At 52.9% G+C, this 20,444-nt stretch overlaps 1 protein-coding gene across 2 annotated transcripts in view; it reads right to left on the reverse strand.

The window, feature by feature from the left end:
* Positions 1–20,444, reverse strand: part of gemin5 (gem (nuclear organelle) associated protein 5) — a 106,055-nt gene that overhangs the window by 58,599 nt on the left and 27,012 nt on the right. For both annotated transcript variants that reach the window (XM_070878003.1, XM_070878002.1), the window contains exons 6-12: positions 18,803–18,932; positions 15,502–15,667; positions 12,556–12,768; positions 10,720–10,805; positions 3,034–3,116; positions 2,789–2,925; positions 748–821 (exon numbers count right to left, since the gene is read on the reverse strand). In XM_070878003.1, the coding sequence (XP_070734104.1) occupies positions 748–821; positions 2,789–2,925; positions 3,034–3,116; positions 10,720–10,805; positions 12,556–12,768; positions 15,502–15,667; positions 18,803–18,932 (889 nt within the window). The remainder of the gene's footprint in view (positions 1–747; positions 822–2,788; positions 2,926–3,033; positions 3,117–10,719; positions 10,806–12,555; positions 12,769–15,501; positions 15,668–18,802; positions 18,933–20,444) is intronic.

A 20,444-nucleotide genomic window follows, 5' to 3' on the forward strand; every position in this document is an offset into this window, starting at 1 on the left:
CCGAGGGAAACATCCTCTCAGCATCTACTCTGTCAAGCCCTGTAAGAATTTTTATTCGTTCCTGGGATGTGGGCAAGCCTTTATTTAAGACGGAGATAAGGCAGTAAGGGGTTATGGGGAGCTGGCAGGGAAGTGGACCTGAGTCCATGATCGGATCAGCCGTGATCTTATTGAATGGCGGAGCAGGCTCGAGGGGCCGTATGGCCTACTCCTGTTCCTATTTCTTATTGCCCATCCCTATGAAGGAACGGCAATATATTTGCAAGTCGGGATGGTGTGTGACTGGGAGGGGAACGTGGAGGTGGTGGTGTTCCCATGCGCCTGCTGCCCTTGTCCTTCTAGGTGGTAGAGGTCGCGGCTTTGGGAGATAACTTGTCAATACCCCTCAGAATCTTAAACGTTTCAATGAGATTACACCTCAAACTCCAGCAAGTATAGGCCCATTTCCATCACCATCCCGACTTGGACATATATAATTGGCCGTTCCTTCATCGTCGCTGGGTCACAATCCCGGAACTCCCTCCCTAACAGCACTGTGGGAGCACCTTCACCACACGGACTGCAGCGGTTCAAGAAGGCGGCTCACCACCACCTTCTCAAGGGGCAATTAGGGATGGGCAATAAATGCCGGCCTTGCCAGCATCACCAAAACAAACACAGCAGAACACTGACAGGAGAATTCACCGAATTATAATTAAAAAAAACACAGACGGATTGTGAAAAATGTTATAAAAATGGTCATCTCACCCATCATCGTTGCCGATAGCCAGGACTTTACCGTCAGGTTTCCAGTTCAGCTCACTGTGACCTGGCAACTTGTGCTAGTGGGAGGGAGAGGAATAAAGAGAGAGAATTTATCAGTGGAGCAACGTCACTGCCCGTCGAACATCAATTCCTCGTCAAGGCCATCCTGGAGGAGGAATATTCCCCCACTCTCATAATAAGGAGCAGGAGTCAGCCATTCGGCTCCTCGAGCCTGCTCCGCCATTCAGTAAGATCATGGCTGATCTTCGACCTCAACTCCACTTTCCCGCCCGATCTCCATATCCCTCGATTCCCCTAGACTCCAAAATTTTATCCCTGCCTTGAATATATTCAGAGACTCAGCATCCACAGCCCTCTGAGAGAAGTCCAAAGATTCACCACCCTCTGAGTGAAGAAATTCCTCCTCATCTCAGTCCTAAATGGCCGCCCCCTTATCCTGAGACTGTGACCCCTGGTTCTAGACTCCCCAGTCCGGGGGAAACATCCTACCTGCATCTACCCTGTCAATCCCCCTCAGAATCTTGTATGTTCCAATGAGATCATTTCTCATTCGTCTAAACTCCAGAGACTATGGGCCCGATCTACACAATCTCTCCCCAGTAGAAAACCCCAATACTGCACCACCCACCCCACCACCTCCCCCATTTCCTCACCGCACATCAGGGGAGCCCGAGATTCTCGCTTTGCTTTCTGGGCTGCATTACAGATCCTCAGGGGCCAGCCGTGACTCAGTGGACAGCACTCTCGCCTCGGAGTCAGAAGGTGATGGGTTCAAATCGCACTCCAGCACAATGCAAATCCAGGCTGACACTCCCAGTGCAGTGCCGAGGGAGTGCCGCACTGTCGGAGGGGCAGTACCGAGGGAGCGCCGCACTGTTGGAGGGGCAGTACCGAGGGAGCGCCGCACTGTCGGAGGGGCAGTACCGAGGGAGCGCCACACTGTCGGAGGGGCAGTACCGAGGGAGTGCCGCACTGTCGGAGGGGCAGTACCGAGGGAGCGCCGCACTGTCGGAGGGGCAGTACCGAGGGAGCGCCGCACTGTCGGAGGGGCAGTACCGAGGGAGCGCCGCACTGTCGGAGGGGCAGTACCGAGGGAGCGCCGCACTGTCGGAGGGGCAGTACCGAGGGAGCGCCGCACTGTCGGAGGGGCAGTACCGAGGGAGTGCCGCACTGTCGGAGGGGCAGTACCGAGGGAGCGCCGCACTGTCGGTGGGGCAGTACTGAGGGAGCGCCGCACTGTCGGAGTTGGTGTCTTTTGGATGACACGTTAAACTGAGGTCCCGTCTGCTCTCTCAAGTGGACCTAAAAGATCCTGCGGCCGCTATTTCGAAGAAGAGCAGGGGAGTTCTTCCCGGTGTCCTGGGACCAATATTTATCCCTCAATCAACATCACTAAAAAAACAGATTATCTGGTCATTTATCACATTGCTGTTTGTGGGAGATATAATTACACTTCAAGAAAGTACTTCATTGGCTGTAAAGGGCTTTGGGACGTCCTGAGGCTGTGAAAGGCGCTATATAAATGCATTATCTTTTCTTTAATACCCACTGATTTTGGTTGCCCAACGTGAATAAAAATGTAAATGCTGGTCCCAGAATCGGCCTGAGGTTTTAACATAACATAAGAAATAGGAGCAGGAGTCGGCCATTCGGCCCCTCGAGCCTGCTCCGCCATTCAATAAGATCACGGCTGATCTGATCATGGACTCAGCTCCACTTCCCTGCCCGCTCCCCATTACCCTTTACTCCCTTATCGCTCAAAGATCTGTCTATCTCCGCCTTTAATATATTCAATGACCCAGCCTCCACAGCTCTCTGGGGCAGAGAATTCCACAGATTCACCACCCTCAGAGAGAAATAATTCCTCCTCCTCTCCATTTTAAATGTGTGACCCCTTATTCTGAAACTTTGCCCCCCTAGTTGTAGATTGCCCCACGAGGGGATACATCCTCTCTGCACCTAGCGTGTCGAGCCCTCCCTGCCCCAGAATCTGACAGGTTTTCTATTGAGGCAGCAGACACACCTTGATTCCGTTTGTCTCCCGGATTAAGCAGTTGATGTCCTGGGCGTCTGCGCTCAGCTTCCAGGGGTTGTGCTGTAGGATTGTGCCCTCGCCCGCACAGCTGTACAGCGAGGCCGCGGGTCCATCTCCGTCCCTTCCTGGAGGAGAGAAAACCCCCGCCCCAAGACAACACGCCCGTCAGAACATCGCCAGCAAGGGTTAACCGCGTGCGACAACAGTTCAGCAAAACGGGAGCAGCCACTCACCGGTAGCCAAGGGGGGCAGCGGGGGACCCCAAGCCAGGGCATACACCGTCTTCCGGTGATAGGAGCTGGAAATCTGCGGTGGTCTGCAAGGAATCGTAAGAAAGTTAAACATGGCCGTGACCTTTACCATCATCATCACAGGCAGTCCCTCGGAGTCGAGGAAGACTTGCTTCCACTCTTAAAGCGAGTCCTTCGGTGGCTGAACAGTCCGATACGAGAACCACAGTCCCCGTCACAGGTGGGACAGATATTCGTTGAGGGAAAGGGGAGGGTGGGACTGGTTTGCCGCACGCTCCTTCCGCTGCCTGCGCTTGTTTTCTGCATGCTCGCGGCGACGAGACTCGAGGTGCTCAGCGCCCTCCCGGATGCACTTCCTCCACTTAGGGCGGACTGGTCTTTGGGCCAGGGACTCCCAGGTGTCGGTGGGGATGTCGCACTTTATCAGGGAGGCTTTGAGGGTGTCCCTTGTAACGTTTCCTCTGCCCACCTTTGGCTCGTTTGCCGTGAAGGAGTTCCGAGTAGAGCGCTTGCTTTGGGAGTCTCGTGTCGCGCATGCGGACAATGTGGCCCGCCCGGCGGAGCTGATCCAAGTGTGGTCAGTGCTTCAATGCTGGGGATGTTGGCCTGGTCGAGGACGCTGATGTTGGTGCGTCTGTCCTCCCAGGGAATTTGTAGGATTTTGCAGAGACATCGTTGGTGTTATTTCTCTAGCGACTTGTGGTGTCTACTGCACATGGTCCATATTTCTGAGCCATACAGGAGGGCTTGTATTACTACAGCCTTGTGTGTTCTTAAGCAATTGGGGAAGGCAAATGCAACCTCTTTATCGCAAAGCGGGATGGTGGAAAGGAGTAAAGAAGTCTTGCTACAATTGTACAGGGCTTTGGAGAGACCATACCTGGAGTACTTAGAACATAAGAACATAAGAAATAGGAGCAGGAGTAGCCCCTCGAGCCTGCTCCGCCATTTAATACGATCATGGCTGATCTGATCATGGACTCAGCTCCACTTCCCCGCCCGCTCCCCATAACCCCTTATCGGTTAAGAAACTGTCCATCTCTGTCTTAAATTTATTCAATGTCCTGGCTTCAACAGCTCTCGGATTTATAAGCCTCAGAGAAGAAATCAACCCTCTAAGCGAAGTTATGCGCACAGTTATGGTCTCCTTACCAATAGAAGGATAGACTTACCTTAGAGGTGGAGCAACAATTCACTAGATTGAATCCTGGGATGAGAGGGCTATCTTCGAGGAGATTGAGTAGATTGGGCCTATACTCGCTGGAGTTTAGAAGAATGAGAGGTGATCTCATTGAAACATACAAGATTCTGAGGGGGATTGACAGGGTAGATGCAGGGAGGATGTTTCCCCTGGGCTGGAGAGTCTAGAACCAGGGGTCACAGTCTCAGGATAAGGGGGCGGCCATTTAGGACTGAGATGAGGAGGAATTTCTTCACTCAGAGGGTGGTGAATCTTTAATTCTCTACCCCAGAGGGCTGTGGAGGCTCAGTCTTTGAGTATATTCAAGGCTGAGATCGATAGATTTTTGGACTCATGGGGAATCAAGGGATATGGGGATTGGGCAGGAAATTGGAGTTGAGGTGAAAGATCTGCCATGATCTTATTAAATGGCGGAGCAGGCTCGAGGGGCCGAATGGCCTACTCCTGCTCCTAGTTCTTATGTTATGAAACAAGAGAATAATAAGAGGGTGAAAGAAAGTGCAATCATAAGAACATAGTAACATAAGAAATAGGAGCAGGAGTCGGCCATTTGGCCCCTCGAGCCTGCTCCGCCATTTAATAAGATCATGGACTCAGCTCCACTTCCCTGCCCGCTACCCATAACCCTTTACTCCCTTATCGTTCAAAAATCTGTCCATCTCCACCTTAAATATATTCAATGACCCAGCCTCCACAGCTCTCTGGGGCAGAGAATTCCACAGATTTACAACCCTCTGAGAGAAGAGATTTCTCCTCATCTCAGTTTTAAATGGGCGGCCCCTTATTCTAAGATTATTCCCTCTAGTTCTAGTCTCCCCCATCAATGGAAACATCCTCTCTGCATCCACCTTGTCAAGCCCCCTCATAATCTTATATGTTTCGATAAGATCACCTCTCATTCTTCTGAATTCCAATGTGTACAGGCCCAACCGACTCAATCTTTCCTCATAAGTCAACCTCCTCATCTCCGGAATCAACCGAGTGAACCTTCTCTGAACAGCCTCCAATGCAAGTATATCCTTCCTTAAATATGGAGACCAATACTGTATGCAGTACGCTAGGGGTGGCCTCACCAATACCCTGTACAGTTGTAGCAGGACTTCTCTGCTTTTATACTCTATTCCCCTTGCAATAAAGGCCAACATTCCATTTGCCTTCCTGATCACTTGCTGTACCTGCATACCAACTTTTTGTGTTTCATGCACAAGGACTCCCAGGTCTCTCTGTACTGCAGTACTTTGCAATTTTTCTTTATTTAAATAATAATTTGCTTTTCTATTTTTTCGGCCAAAGTGAATAACCTCACTTTTCCCATATTATACTCCATCTGACAAATTTTTGCCAACTCACTTAGCCTGTCTATATCCCTTTGCAGATTTTTTGTATCCCCCTCACAACTTGCTTTCCCATCTTTGTATCATCAACAAACTTGGCTACATTACACTCGGTCCCTTCAGTCAAGTCATTAATATAGATTGTAAATAGTTGAGGCCCCAACACTGATCCCTGCGGCACCCCACTAGTTACCGCTTGCTAACCTGAAAATGACCCACTTATCCCAACTCTCTGTTTTCTGTTAGTTAGCCAATCCTCTATCCATGGTAATATATTACCCCCGACCCTGTGAACATTTATCTTGTGCAGTAACTTTTTATGTGGCACCTTATCGAATGCTTTCTGGAAATCCAAATACACCACATCCACTGGTTTCCCCTCATCCATCTTGCTCATTACATCCTCAAAGAACTGCAGCAAATTTATCAAACATGATTTCCCTTTCATAAAACCATGTTGACTCTGCTTGATTGAATCATGCTTTTCCAAATGTCCTGCTACTGCTTCTTTAATAATGGACGCCAGCATTTTTCCAGTGACAGATGTTAGGCTAACTGGCCTGTAGTTTCCTGCTTTCTGTCCGCCTCCTTTTTAAAAAAAATAGGGACGTTACGTTTGCGGTTTTCCAATCCACCGGGACCTCCCCAGAATCCAGGGAATATTGGTAGATTACAACCAATCCATCCTCTATCTCTGCAGCCACTTCTTTTAAGACCCTAGGATGTAAGCCATCAGGTCTGGGGGTCTGCCTTTACTCCCATTATTTTACCGAGAACTACTTCTTTAGTGATAGTGATTATAGCCCCTTGATTATCCACTATTGGGATGTTTTTAGTGTCTTCTACCATGAAACCCGATACAAAATATTTGTTCAACGTCTCTGCCATTTCCCTGTTCCCCATTATTAATTCCCCAGACTCATCCTCTAGAGGATCAATATTTACTTTAGCCACTCTTTTCCTTTTTATATACCTATAAAAACTCTTACTATCAGTTTTTATATTACGTGTTAGGTTATGAAAGTAAACTATCTTCCCTCTCATTATTTTTAGTCGTTCTTTGCTGGCTTTTAAAAGTTTCCCAATCCTCTGGCCTCCCACTAGTCTTGGCCACATTGTATGCCCTTGTTTTCAATTTGATACCATTCCTTATTTCCTTAGTTAGCCACAGATGGTTAACCCTTCTCTTACAGTCTTTCCTTCTCATTGGGATATATTTTTGTTGAGAGTATGAAATATCTCCTTAAATGTCTGCCACTGCTCATCAACCGGCCCATTCTTTAAATCTATTTTCCCCGTCCACTTTCGCCAACTCTGCCCTCATACTTGTGTAGTCTCCTTTGTTTAAGCTTAGGACACTGGTTAGAGATCCAACTTTCTCACCCTCCAACTGAATTTGAAATTCAACCGTGCTATGGTACTCATTCATAGAAACATAGAAAATAGGTGTAGGAGTAGGCCATTCGGCCCTTTGAGCCTGCACCACCATTCAATAAGATCATGGCTGATCATTCCCTCAGTACCCCCTTCCTGTTTTCTCTCCATACCCCTTGATCCCTTGAGCCGTAAGGGCCATATCCAACACCCTCTTGAATATATCCAATGAATTGGCATCAACAACTCTCTGTGGTAGGGAATTCCACAGGTTAACAACTCTCTTGAGTGAAGAAGTTTCTCCTCATCTCAGTCCTAAATGGCCTACCCCTTATCCTAAGACTGCGTCCCCTGGTTCTAGACTTTCCCATCATCGGGAACATTCTTCCTGCATCTAACCCGTCCAGTCCCATCAGAATCTTGTAAGTTTTTATGAGATCCCCTCTCATCCTTCTAAACTCCAGTGAATAAAGGCCCAGTTGATCCAGTCTCTCCTCATATGTCAGTCCCGCCATCCCGGAAATCAGTCTGGTGAACCTTCGCTGCACTCCCTCAATAGCAAGAACGTCCTTCCCCAGATTAGGAGACCAAAACTGAACACAAATATTCCAGGTGAGACCTCACCAAGGCCCTGTACAACTGTAGCAAGAACTCCCTGCTCCTAAACTCAAATCCCAGAAGCTATGAAGGCCAACATACCATTTGCCTTCTTCACCGCCTGCTGTACCTGCATGCCAACTTTCGATGACTGATGAACCATGACACCCAGGTCTCGTTGCACCTCAGCCTTTCCTAATCTGCCGCCATTCAGATAATATTCTGCCTTCGTGTTTTTGCCCCCAAAGTGGATAACACTCACCTAACCTGTCCAAGTCACCCTGCAGCCTTTTAGCATCCTCCTCACAGCTCACACTGCCACCCAGCTTAGTGTCATCTGCAAACTTGCAGATATTACACTCAATTCCTTCATCTAAATCATTAATGTATATTGTAAATAGCTGGGATCCCAGCACTGAGCCCTGCGGCACTCCACTAGTCACTGCCTGCCATTCTGAAAAGGACCCATTTATCCCGACTCTCTGCTTCCTGGCTGCCAACCAGTTCCCTATCCACGTCAGTATATTACCCCCAATCCCATGTGCTTTAATTTTGCACACCAATCTCTTGTGTGGGACCTTGTCAAAAGCCCTTTGAAAGTCCAAATACACCACATCCACTGGTTCTCACTTGTCCACTAGTTACATCCTCAAAAAATTCCAGAAGATTTGTCAAGCATGATTTCCCTTTCATAAATCCATTCCTAGAGGTTCCTTTACTAGGAGATCGTTTATTAATCCTGTCTCATTACACAGTACCGGATCTAAGATAGCCTGCTCCCAGGTTGGTTCCGCAACGTACTGTTCAAGGAAACCATCCCGGATACACTCTTATGAACTATTCTCCAAGGCTACCCTGGCCAATTTGCTTTGTCCAATCGATATAAAGGTTAAAATCGCCCATGATTATTGCCGTTCATTTTTTTTTTACAAGCCTCCATTATTTCTTGATTTATACTCCGTCCAACAGTGTCGCTACTGTTAGGGGGCCTATAGAATCGTTGGGAGAACAGGAGCAGGAACCCTGGCAGAGTTGCCCCTCCCTTCCCCAAGGCACGGCGACCAATTTCAGAGCACTCTCCGACACCCGGGGCTAGAACCTGGCTCCGTCCCACACAGGGCAATGCATTGACCAGCCAACCCATCGCCGCACCCACCATTCAGTTCCACACAGAATTGCAATTCCTTCATCAATCGATTCAACTAAAATTGAAGATTTCGACCGTGACTCAGTGGGTAGCACTCGCTCCTCTGAGTCAGAAGATTGTGGGATCAAGTCCCACTCCAGGGACTTGAGCACAAAATCTAGGCCGATGCTCCAGTGCAGTGCTGAGGGAGTGCTGCAGTGTCAGAGGTGCCGTCTTTCGGATGAAACGTTAACGACCCGTCTGCTCTCTCAGGTGGATGTAAAAGATCCCATGGCACTATTTCGAAGAGCAGCAGGGGAGTTATCCCCGGTGCCCTGGGGCCAATATTTATCCCTCAACCAACATTACTAAAACAAATTATCGAGCCATTATCACATCGCTGTTTGTGGGAGCTTGCTGTGCGCAAATTGGCTGCCGTGTTTCCTACATCATCATCATCATCGGCAGTCGAGGAAGACTTGCTACCACTCTTAGCATGAGTTCTTAGGTGACTGAACAGTCCAATACGAGAACCACAGTCCCTGTCACAGGTGGGACAGACAGTCGTTGAGGGAAGGGGCGAGTGGGACTGGTTTGCCGCACGCTCCTTCCGCTGCCTGCGCTTGATTTCTGCATGCTCTCGGCGATGAGACTCGAGGTGCTCAGCGCCCTCCTGGATGCACTTCCTCCACTTAGGGCGGTCTTTGGCCAGGGACTCCCAGGTGTCAGTGGGGATGTTGCACATTTTCAGGGAGGATTTGAGGGTGTCCCTGTAATGTTTCCACTGCCTATCTTTGGCTCGTTTGCCGTGGGTGAGTTCAGAGTAGAGCGCTTGCTTTGGGAGTCTCGTGTCTGCCATGCGGATAATGTGGCCTGCCCAGCGGAGCTCATCGAGTGTGGTCAGTGCTTCAATGCTGGGGATGTTGGCCTGGTCGAGGACGCTAATGTTGGTGCGTCTGGCCTCCCAGGGGATTTGTAGGATCTTGCGGCGACATCGTTGGTGGTATTTCTCCAGTGACTTGAGGTGTCTACTGTACACAGTCCATGTCTCTGAGCCATACAGGAGGGTGGGTATTACTACAGCCCTGTAGACCATGAGCTTGGTGACAGATTTGAGGGACACTCTTTACCTCAGGTGGCCAAAGGCTGCACTGGCGCACTGGAGGCGGTGTTGGATCTCGTCGTCAATACCTGCTCTTGTTGATAGGAGGCTCCCGTGGTCCATGTTTTCCAGGGCCGCGCCGTGGATCATGATGACTGGGGGGCAGTGATGTGTGGTGAGGACAGGCTGGTGGAGGACCTTTGTCTTACGGATGTTTAGCGTCACTACACAGCAGTGACTACACTTCAAAAATACTTCATAAAAAAGACTTGCATTTATGTAGCGCCTTTCACAACGTCAGGACGTCGCAAAGCATTTTACAGCCAATGAAGTACTTTTGGAGTGTAGTCACTTGTTATCTGGGATGCAAGCTCCCACAAACAGCAATGCGATAGTGACCAGATAATCTGTTTTAGTGATGTTGGTTGAGGAATACATATTGGCCCCAGGACACCTGGGATAACTCCCCTGCTCTTCTTCGAAATAGTGCTATGAGATCTTTTACGTCCACCTCAGAAAGCAGACAGGACATCTGAAAGACGGCACCTCTGACAGTGCAGCGCTCCCTCAGTACTGTCCCTCCGACAGTGCGGCGCTCCCTCAGTACTGCCCCTCCGACAGTGCGGCGCTCCCTCAGTACTGCCCCTCCGACAGTGCGGCGCTCCCTCAGTACTGCCCCTCCGACAGTGCGGCGCTCCCTCAGTACTGCCCCTCCGACAGTGCGGCGCTCCCTCAGTACTGCCCCTCCGACAATACAGCACTCCCTCAGCACTGCACTGGAGTGTCAGCCTAAATTTTTGTGCTCAAGTCTCTGGAGTGGGACGTGAACCTTCTGACTCGGAGACAAGAGTGCTGCCCACTGAGCCACGGCTGTCATTGGTTGCCCCAAGGTGGTGAAAGGCAATGTAGAAAAGTACATTCTTTCTTCACTTACTTGTTGGAATAAATTTCATAAATGCCAACTTTGCCATCGTCGGTTCCGAATGCCAACGAGCTCTCCTTGGTTGGATGCCAGCACAGCTGCAACAAACAGGAACACAGTGAACCAAAACGGGCAACTAACAGGCAACGTTACCAGAATTGGTTCCGCGATGAGCAACTTCAGTTTTGTGGGTGGAGAAAGAGAGAGAGAGAGAGAGAGAGGGGGGGCGAGAGAGAGCGGTGGGGGGGGGGGGAAGAGAGAGCGGGGGGGAGAGAGGGAGAGCGGGGGGAGAGAGGGAGAGCGGGGGGGAGAGAGGGAGAGCGGGGGGGAGAGAGGGAGAGCGGGGGGGAGAGAGGGAGAGCGGGGGGGAGAGAGGGAGAGCGGGGGGAGAGAGGGAGAGCGGGGGGAGAGAGGGAGAGCGGGGGGGGAGAGGGAGAGCGGGGGGGAGAGAGGGAGAGCGGGGGGGAGAGAGGGAGAGCGGGGGGGAGAGAGGGAGAGGGGGGGGAGAGAGGGAGAGCGGGGGGGAGAGAGGGAGAGCGGGGGGGAGAGAGGGAGAGCGGGGGGGAGAGAGGGAGAGCGGGGGGGAGAGAGGGAGAGCGGGGGGGAGAGAGGGAGAGCGGGGGGAGAGAGGGAGAGCGGGGGGGGAGAGAGGGAGAGCGGGGGGGAGAGAGGGAGAGCGGGGGGGAGAGAGGGAGAGCGGGGGGAGAGAGGGAGAGCGGGGGGGAGAGAGGGAGAGCGGGGGGGAGAGAGGGAGAGCGGGGGGGAGAGAGGGAGAGCGGGGGGGAGAGAGGGAGAGCGGGGGGGAGAGAGGGAGAGCGGGGGGGAGAGAGGGAGAGCGGGGGGGGAGAGGGAGAGCGGGGGGGGGAGAGAGAGCGGGGGGGGAGAGAGAGCGGGGGGGGAGAGAGAGCGGGGGGAGAGAGAGCGGGGGGGAGAGAGAGCGGGGGGGGAGAGAGAGCGGGGGGGGAGAGAGAGCGGGGGGGGAGAGAGAGCGGGGGGGGAGAGAGAGCGGGGGGGGAGAGAGAGCGGGGGGGGAGAGAGAGCGGGGGGGGAGAGAGAGCGGGGGGGGAGAGAGAGCGGGGGGGGAGAGAGAGCGGGGGGGAGAGAGAGCGGGGGGGGGAGAGAGAGCGGGGGGGAGAGAGAGCGGGGGGGGAGAGAGAGCGGGGGGGGAGAGAGAGCGGGGGGGGGAGAGAGAGCGGGGGGGGGAGAGAGAGCGGGGGGAGGAGAGCGGGGGGAGGAGAGCGGGGGGGGAGAGAGAGCGGGGGGGAGAGAGAGCGGGGGGGGAGAGAGAGCGGGGGGGGAGAGAGAGCGGGGGGGGAGAGAGAGCGGGGGGGGAGAGAGAGCGGGGGGGAGAGAGAGCGGGGGGGAGAGAGAGCGGGGGGGGGGAGAGAGCGGGGGGGGGAGAGAGCGGGGGGGGGAGAGAGCGGGGGGGGGGAGAGAGAGCGGGGGGGGAGAGAGAGCGGGGGGGGGAGAGAGCGGGGGGGGGGGGGAGAGAGCGGGGGGAGAGAGCGGGGGGGGAGAGAGAGCGGGGGGGGAGAGGGAGCGGGGGGGGAGAGGGAGCGGGGGGGGAGAGAGAGCGGGGGGCAGAGAGAGCGGGGGGGGGAGAGAGCGGGGGGGGAGAGAGCGGGGGGGGAGAGAGAGCGGGGGGGGGGGAGAGAGCGGGGGGGGAGAGAGCGGGGGGGGGCGAGAGCGGGGGGGAGAGAGAGCGGGGGGGGGTGGGGAAAGAGCCGGGGGGGGCGGGGGCGAGAGCGGGGGGGGGGGGAGGGGGGAAGAGAGCGGGGGGAGAGAGGGGAGAGAGGGGGTGGGGGGAGGAGAGAGGGGGAGCGAGGTGGTGAAGTGCCAAATACTTACTGACGTGACCTTGGATTTGATTCCCTGCCACAGGGTCTTGATATCGTAGGCGCTCTGCAGGGACAATGTGTCCCAGACCCGGATCATACCATCACCGACTCCGATCGCGAGTGAGCCAACGTTGATCGGCGAGAACGCCAAGCTGTAGACGAAGCCCCCCAGTGTGGGTTGTGTCCAGCAACAGTCCAGTGTGGTCAGATCCCAGCACTTCACCTAGAACACCCAAAAACCATGTTAGAATAGGACGCAACGATGGAGAATCTCGCAGCACTGCAGACAATGGGGGATTTAAACTCAAAGGAGCAGCGCTCAAATCTGGTCTAGTGTATAAAACGATGAGGTCTGTAAGATAATGAAGGGAATCGACAGTGTTCCAGCTGACAGTTTATTTCAATTAAATAGGTTGGGCAGGACCAGAGGCCACACATTTAAGTTGTATGGGGCTGGATCGAGGTTAGAGGTCAGGAGGTGGTTCTTTTCCCAGGGAACAGTAGACCTCTGGAACATGCTGCCGTTCCATGTGGTGGATGCAGACTCACTGAAACCCTTCGAGCGAAAGCTGGATTTGTTTCTGGCTGCGATGGAGATCACCTCTTACAGAAGGTCGGTACTGCAGGTAATTTAATGGCCAGAGTGATCTCCTGGACTAGTTTCAATCGCCTGGATGGGTTGGAGAGGAATTTCCCAGATTTCTTTTCTCCCCAAATTGGCCAGGGTTGTTTATCTGTTTTTTTGCTTCTCCCAGGAGATCACACAGTTTGGGGTGGGGTGGAGTGTATATGTTGTGATACACAAGGTATCACAATTGTGTGGGACAGGCTCGATGGACCAGAGGGTCCGCCATTGTTTGTATGGGCCTAGATGGAGTGGATAGGAAGAACCTGTTTCCCTTGGCAAAGGGGTCAATAACCAGGGGACTTAGATTTAAAGTAATTGGTAGGAGGTTTAGAGGAGACATGAGGAGAGCTTTTTTCACCCAGAGGGTGGTGGGGGTCTGGGGTGGAACTCACGGCCTGAAAGGGTGGTAGAGGCAGAAACCCTCACCTCATTTAAAAAGTACCTGGATGTGCACTTGAAGTGCCGTAACCCACAGGGCTACGGACCAAGAGCTGGAAAGTGGGATTAGGCTGGGTAGCTCTTGGTCGGCCGGCGCGGACACGATGGGCCGAATGGCCTCCTTCCGTGCTGTAAATTTCTGTGTTTGTAGGACAGGTGGCAATCCAGCTCTAGCCACAATGATTCCCTGCACTAAATGCCCCCCCTTTTAAGTCACACACCATCCTGGCTATTTTTATTCCACCGGAAATCCTGTCCCTGAGCCTTCAGCTTGGAACCCGCCCCCTCACCCCCGTGCAGCGATTGTGATACAATGGAATGTTTCTCTGGGCCTCCTCAGAGGGCATTTCAAAGTCAACCATGTTGGTGTGCGCCTGGAGTCACATATAGGCCCAGACTGAGAGAATGATAGACAGAAAGAGGGGAGGGGAAGAGAGAGAGAGAGAGAGAGAGAGAGAGACCGGGGGGAGGAGAAGAGAGAGAGAGAGAGAGAGAGAGAGAGAGAGAGACCGGGGGTTGGGGGGGGGGGGGGGAGAAAGAGAGAGTGGGAAGAGGGAGAGACCGGGGGGAGGGGGGGGGGGGAAGAGACCGGGGGGGGGGACCAGGGGGGAGGGGGGAGAGAGGGGGACCGGGGGGGAGGGGGGAGAGAGGGGGACCGGGGGAGGGGGGAGAGAGGGGGACCGGGGGGAGGGGGGAGAGAGGGGGACCGAGGGGAGGGGGGAGAGAGGGGGACCGGGGGGAGGGGGGGAAAGAGAGGGGGACCGGGGGGAGGGGGGAAGAGAGGGGGACCGGGGGGAGGGGGGAGAGAGGGGGACCGGGGGGAGGGGGGAGAGAGGGGGACCGGGGGGAGGGGGGAAGAGAGGGGGACCGGGGGGGGAGAGACCGGGGGAAGGGAACGTTGGAGCCAGAAACAATGGGCTGACTGGATTGAGATTCTGTACCCGCGGTTATTCCTTTATCAAGGGCACAGAATGTACACTGGGTTGGGGACTTCAATGTCCATCACCAAGAGGTGCTGGAGGAGGTTACAGAGATAGGGAGGGGGTGAGGCCATGGAGGGATTTATGAAGACGGATGAGAATTTTGAAATCGTATTGAATGTGTCACAAGTGGCGCCATTGTTAAATGGCGCCTGTGGTGATGGGAAATGGTTGGCGCCATTTGCCCGATACAGCGGCTGACAGCGATGAGGGTGGTCGGGGTAAGATGCGGGGAGCCAAGCTGCACATTAAACGATTAAAGTGGCTCGAATGCTTGTTTACTTGAATGCTGGAGTGCTGCACACACAGCGAGAGTACTGCGTGCAGTTCATGGTCACCACGTTACAGGATTGCACTGGAGAGGGCAGAGAGGAGATTTACAAGAACGTTGCCTGGACTGGAGAATTGTGGCTATGAGGAAAAACCGGAGATGCTGGATCCGTTTTCTCCGGAACAGAGGAGGCTGAGGGGAGACCTGATTGAGGTGTATAAAATTATGAGGGGCCTGGATAGAGTGGATAGGAAGGACCTGTTTCCCTTGGCAGAGGGGGTCAACAACCAGGGGGCTTAGATTTAAAGTAAGTGGGGAGAGGTTTGGAAGGGATCTTTCATCACCCAGAGGGTGGTGGGGGTCTGGAACTCACGGCCTGAAAGGGTGGTGGAGGCAGAAACCCTCACCACATTTAAAAAATACTTGGATGTGCTCCTGAAGTGCCGTAACCTGCGGGGCTACGGACCGAGAGCTGGAAAGTGGGATTAGGCTGGGTAGCATTTTGTCGGCCGGCGCGGACACGTTGGGCTGAAATGGCCTCCTGCCGTGCTGTAAATGTCTCCGATTGTACGACAGCGGGCGAGCACGCGGGTGGGTGGGTGGGCGGGCCAGGGTTAGCGGAGGGCGGGAAGTGCTCACGTCTCGGTCCATGGAGGTGGAGAGCAGCAGCTGCCGGTTGTCTTGCAGGCAGACCGAGCTCAAGTTGAAGACAATCCTGCTGTGGTTCTGCCCCTCGGACGACGGCCCCAGCAGCGTCCATCGCTGCTTGCCCGACTTGGTCAGGTCCCAGAGCAGCAGCTCCCCTCTGCGAACAAAGGCAATCAGCACGGCGTTACTGGGAATCTACGGCACAGAAACAGGCCCTCCGGCCCAACCGGTCCGTGCCGGTGCTTATACTCCGCACCAGCCCCCCTCCCACTTCATCCCACCCCATCAGCATAACCTTCCATTCCTTTCCCCCTCGTGTGTTCATCCAGCCTCCCCTGAAATGCATCGGTGTGATTCGCCTCAACCCCTCCCTGGTCGACATTTGGAATTCTCTGCCCCAGAGGGCTGTGGATGCTGAGTCGTCGAGTATATTCAAGGCTGAGATCGACAGATTTTTGGATTCTTCAGGGGAGAATGTGGGAAAGTGGGGTTGAGGTCGAAGATCAGACGATGTTACTGAATGGTGGAACAGGCTCATGTGTTTATCCAACTTCCCCTCATCTACATTGATGCTATTCCCTGTAGCAGCGAGTTCCACGTTCTCACCACTCTCTGGGTAAAGAAGTTTCTCCTGAATTCCCGACTGAATTTATTGACGACGATCTTATATTCACGATCCTCCTAGTTCTGGTCTTCCCCCGACAACTGGAAACATCTTCTCTACGTCTACCCTATCAAACCCCCTTTCATCATCTGAAAGACCCTCTATCAGGTCACCCCTCGGTCTTCTCTTCTCGAGAGATGGGGGGTTTAAGAGGGGATGGTTCGCAAACCAAAACCAAATTTTGGTTTGGCATGGGTTTACACCCTCACTCTCTTCAGAACTGCCCCAATGTGTCCCTCCAACTCTTGTATATATGGCTGCACCCCCAACCTCCAAAGGATTCCTCAGATGTGACTACACTCCCAGTGAGAGCCACTGAGCAGGCAGCAATGCAAAAATACACCGGCAGTATAAACCGTGGACATCAGGTTTTGCCATCGAATTCCCGAGTGAGTTCCAACCTCATGGAGCCAAACCTCCTCCAGCAGGAGATCTTTTTCACCCCTTCTCCTTGTGGGCAGGCAGCGGTGTAACTCCCGGCTGCCCAAATTGGTTGAAGAGCAACACATTACACATTAGAACACATGAAATAGGAGCAGGAGTAGGACATTAGGCCCCTCAAGCCTGCTCCGACAGTCAATTTTCGACCTCAACTCCACTTTCCCGTTCGATCCCCATGTCCATCGATTCACTTAGTATCCAAAAATCTATCGCTCTCAGCCTTGAATATTCTCAACGATTCAGCATCCACAACTCCCTCAGTGAAGAAATTCCTCATCTCAGTCCTAATCGGCCGACCCCTTATCCTGAGACTGTGACCCTGGTTCTAGACTCCCCAGCCCGGGGGAAACATCCTCCCTGCATCTACCCTGTCAATCCCTTTTAGCAGCTTGTATGTTTGAATGAGATCACCTCTCATTCTTCTGAACTCCGATAAGCATAGCCCCACTCTACACAATCGCTCCTCGTCGCACAACCCTCTCATCTCCAGGATCAATCCAGTGAACGACTGTGTTGAGTCAGTAAGTGATTTTTAAAAAATACATAATTTAATGTGTGTCGGTTTCGGTTTTTACATAAACTATGGCTCCATTTTCGGTGCCTTCACCCCAGGTCCGTGTTATCAATAATCATCCACAGCTCAGGGAAACAGGGCTTGGAATGCAACAATGCAACTAATTGGAGGGACTGTACAATCCATGAAGTCCTTCCATAATATCCAGAACTGCATTACAACAATCCATGCCTTTGTTAACTCTAGACTTGACTATTCCAACACACTCCTGGCCATCCTTCCATCTTCCACCCTCCATAAACTTGTGCACATCCAAAACTCGGCTGCCCGTGTCCCAACTCTCACCAAGTCCCTATCACCCATCGCCCCCGTGCTCGCTGACCTACATTGGCTCCTGATCTGGCAACGCCCCGATGTTAAAATTATTCTCATGTTCAAAATCTCTCCATTGCCTCGCTCCTCCCTATCTCTGTAATCTCCTCCAGCCTTACAACACCCCTCCCCCCACCCCCACAATCGCCCCCCCCACCCACCCGAGATCTCTGCGCTCCTCTAATTCTGCCTTCTTGAGCATCCCTGATTTCCATCGCTCCACCATTGGTGGCCGTGCCTTCAGCTGCCTGGGCCCCAAACTCTGGAATTCCCTCCCTAAATCTCTCGACTTGGCCACCTCTCTCTCCTCCTTTAAGACGCTCCTTCAAACCTATCTCTATGACAAGGTTTTTGGTCACCTGCCATAATTTCTACTTATGTGGCTTGCTGGCAAATTGTGTTTGATAAACGTTCCTGTGAAGCAGGTTGCGACATTTAACTGGGTTAAAGGCTCAATATAAATACAAGGTATTGTTCTTGTGACATTTCAAAAATGACTTAATTGGCTGAAAAGTGCTTTTGTGAAGACTTCCAGATTTTCTACGACCCTTTATTGAAACATAAAAGATACCGAGGGGGCTGGACAGGGTAGATGCAGAGAGGATGTTTCCCCTCGTGGAGGAATCTAGAACTAGGGGGGCATAGTTTCAGAATAAGGGGTCGCCCATTTAAAATGGAGATGACGAGAAATTTCTTCTCTCAGGAGGGTCGGAAATGTGTGGAATTCTCTGCCCCAGAGAGCTGTGGAGGCTGGGTCATTGAATATATTTAAGGCGGAGATTGACAGATTTTTGAGCGATAAGGGAGTCGAGGGTTATGGGGAGCGGGCGGGGAAGTGGAGCTGAGCCCATGATCAGATCAGCCATGATCTTACTGAATGGTGGAGCAGGCTCGAGGGGCCGAATGGCCGACTCCTGCTCCTATTTCTTATGTTATGTGAAGAAGGGCTTCCCGATTTCAGTCCTGAATAGCCTGGCTCTAATTTTAAGGTTAATGCCGCCCATGCTTTGCCCCCCCCCCCCACCAGAGAAACCAGAGGAAATAGTTTCCCTCTATCTACCCTGTAAATTACTTCAAATCAAGGCAAACACCCTGATTAGATCACCCCTCAATCTTGTAAACTCACGAGGCGTGCAAGTTAAGTCCATGCAAACTGTCCGCATAACTGAAACCCTTGCAGCCCCGGTATAATTCCGGTCAACCCGTGGTGTACCAACGCTGCTGCACACTTTGCATGCGGAAAGTTAACCGCTGTGTTTTAGCGCGGGAGGCGCGGAAGGAAAGCCAGGCGAGATCCTTACCCGAAGCTGCTGGAGACCAGTTGGGTGGGACGGCCTCGGGGCCAATGCACAGTCAACCAAATCCGCTCCTTGGTTCCCACATCCGCCCCGCCTCTGCGCTTCAGCGACGGCAGCTTCAGAGTCAGCACACCTGGAAGCAAAGGGCAGTCGACATTCCAATTGGCCATCTCCCCCGCGCAGGGAAAGACGTGATTCGCTCTCGAGAGGGAGATCTACGAGGATGTTGCCAGGGCTGGAGAATTTTAGCCACGAGGAAAGATTGGATAGGCTGGGGTTGTTCCCTTTGGAATAAAGGAGGCTGAGGGGAGACCTGATTGAGGTGCATGTAATTATGAGGGGCCTGGATAGAGTGCTACACACTTTTAGAGTGGAAGCAAGTCTATAGCAGGAATGGGGTACTGAGGTTGCATGTTCAGCCATGAACTCATTGAATGGCGGTGCAGGCTCGAAGGGCCGAATGGCCTACTCCTGCACCTATTTTCTATGTTTCTATGATAGGGGCAGCACGGGCCCAGCCCACACTGTGCGATATGTGTGCACGCTAGGTCGTGCAGCAGAGCAGGTCTCCAGTCGTCCTGGTTAATCCTTGCCACTGGGCCCAGACCGAGCTCTGTCAAGACCCGTGTGGTGGCTGGTTTGCAACGGTCACCCCACGTTAAAAAAAATCCACGCACAGGCATCTTCCACCCTCCTCAACTGGAGTTCAGGATCCGGAACATCGGGTCCTTCATCGAAACACCTGTGAACTCGTGGAAGCAAGTCATCCTCGTTCGAGGGACCGCCTATGATGATGGATAGAGTGCATTAAAGCACTGACCACACTCGATCAGCTCCGCTGGGCGGGCCACATTGTTCGCATGCCAGACACGAGACTCCCAAAGCAAGCGCTCAACTAGGAATCCCTTCACGACAAACGAGCCAAAGGTGGGCAGCGGAAACATAGAAACATAGAAAATAGGTGCAGGAGTAGGCCATTCGGCCCTTCGAGCCTGCACCGCCATTCAATGAGTTCATGGCTGAACATGCAACCTCAGTACCCCATTCCTGCTTGATCCCCCCAGTAGTAAGGACTATATCTAACTCCTTTTTGAATATAAAGGACACCCTCAAAGCCTCCCTGATAAAGTGCAAGATCCCCACCGACACCTGGGAGTCCCCGGCCAAAGACCGCCCTAAGTGGAGGAAGTGCATCCGGGAGGGCACTGAGCACCTCGAGTCTCATCGCCGAGAGCATGCAGAAAGCAAGCGCAGGCAGCGGAAGGAGCGTGCGGCAAACCAGACTCCCCACCCACCCCTTCCCACAACCACTGTCTGTCCCACCTGTGACAGGGACTGTGGCTCTCATATTGGACTGTTCAGCCACCTAAGGACTCACTTTTAGAGTGGAAGCAAGTCTTCCTCGATTCCGAGGGACTGCCTATGATGATGAAATAGAGTGGGATAGGGTGGACCTATTTCCTCTTAGCAGACGGGTCAACAACCAGGGGGCACGGGTTTAAAGTCGTCAGTCGAAGGATCAGAGAGGACATTAGCAACTACACTTCAAATGTACGCGATTGGCTGTAAATGCCTTGGGAGGTCATGAAGGGCGCTATATCAATGCAAGACAGATCAGCGTGCTCAGCTGCAGGACATCAATTTA

Source organism: Pristiophorus japonicus, chromosome 4, assembly GCF_044704955.1.
Source record: "Pristiophorus japonicus isolate sPriJap1 chromosome 4, sPriJap1.hap1, whole genome shotgun sequence".
NCBI classification, from domain to species: domain Eukaryota; kingdom Metazoa; phylum Chordata; class Chondrichthyes; family Pristiophoridae; genus Pristiophorus; species Pristiophorus japonicus.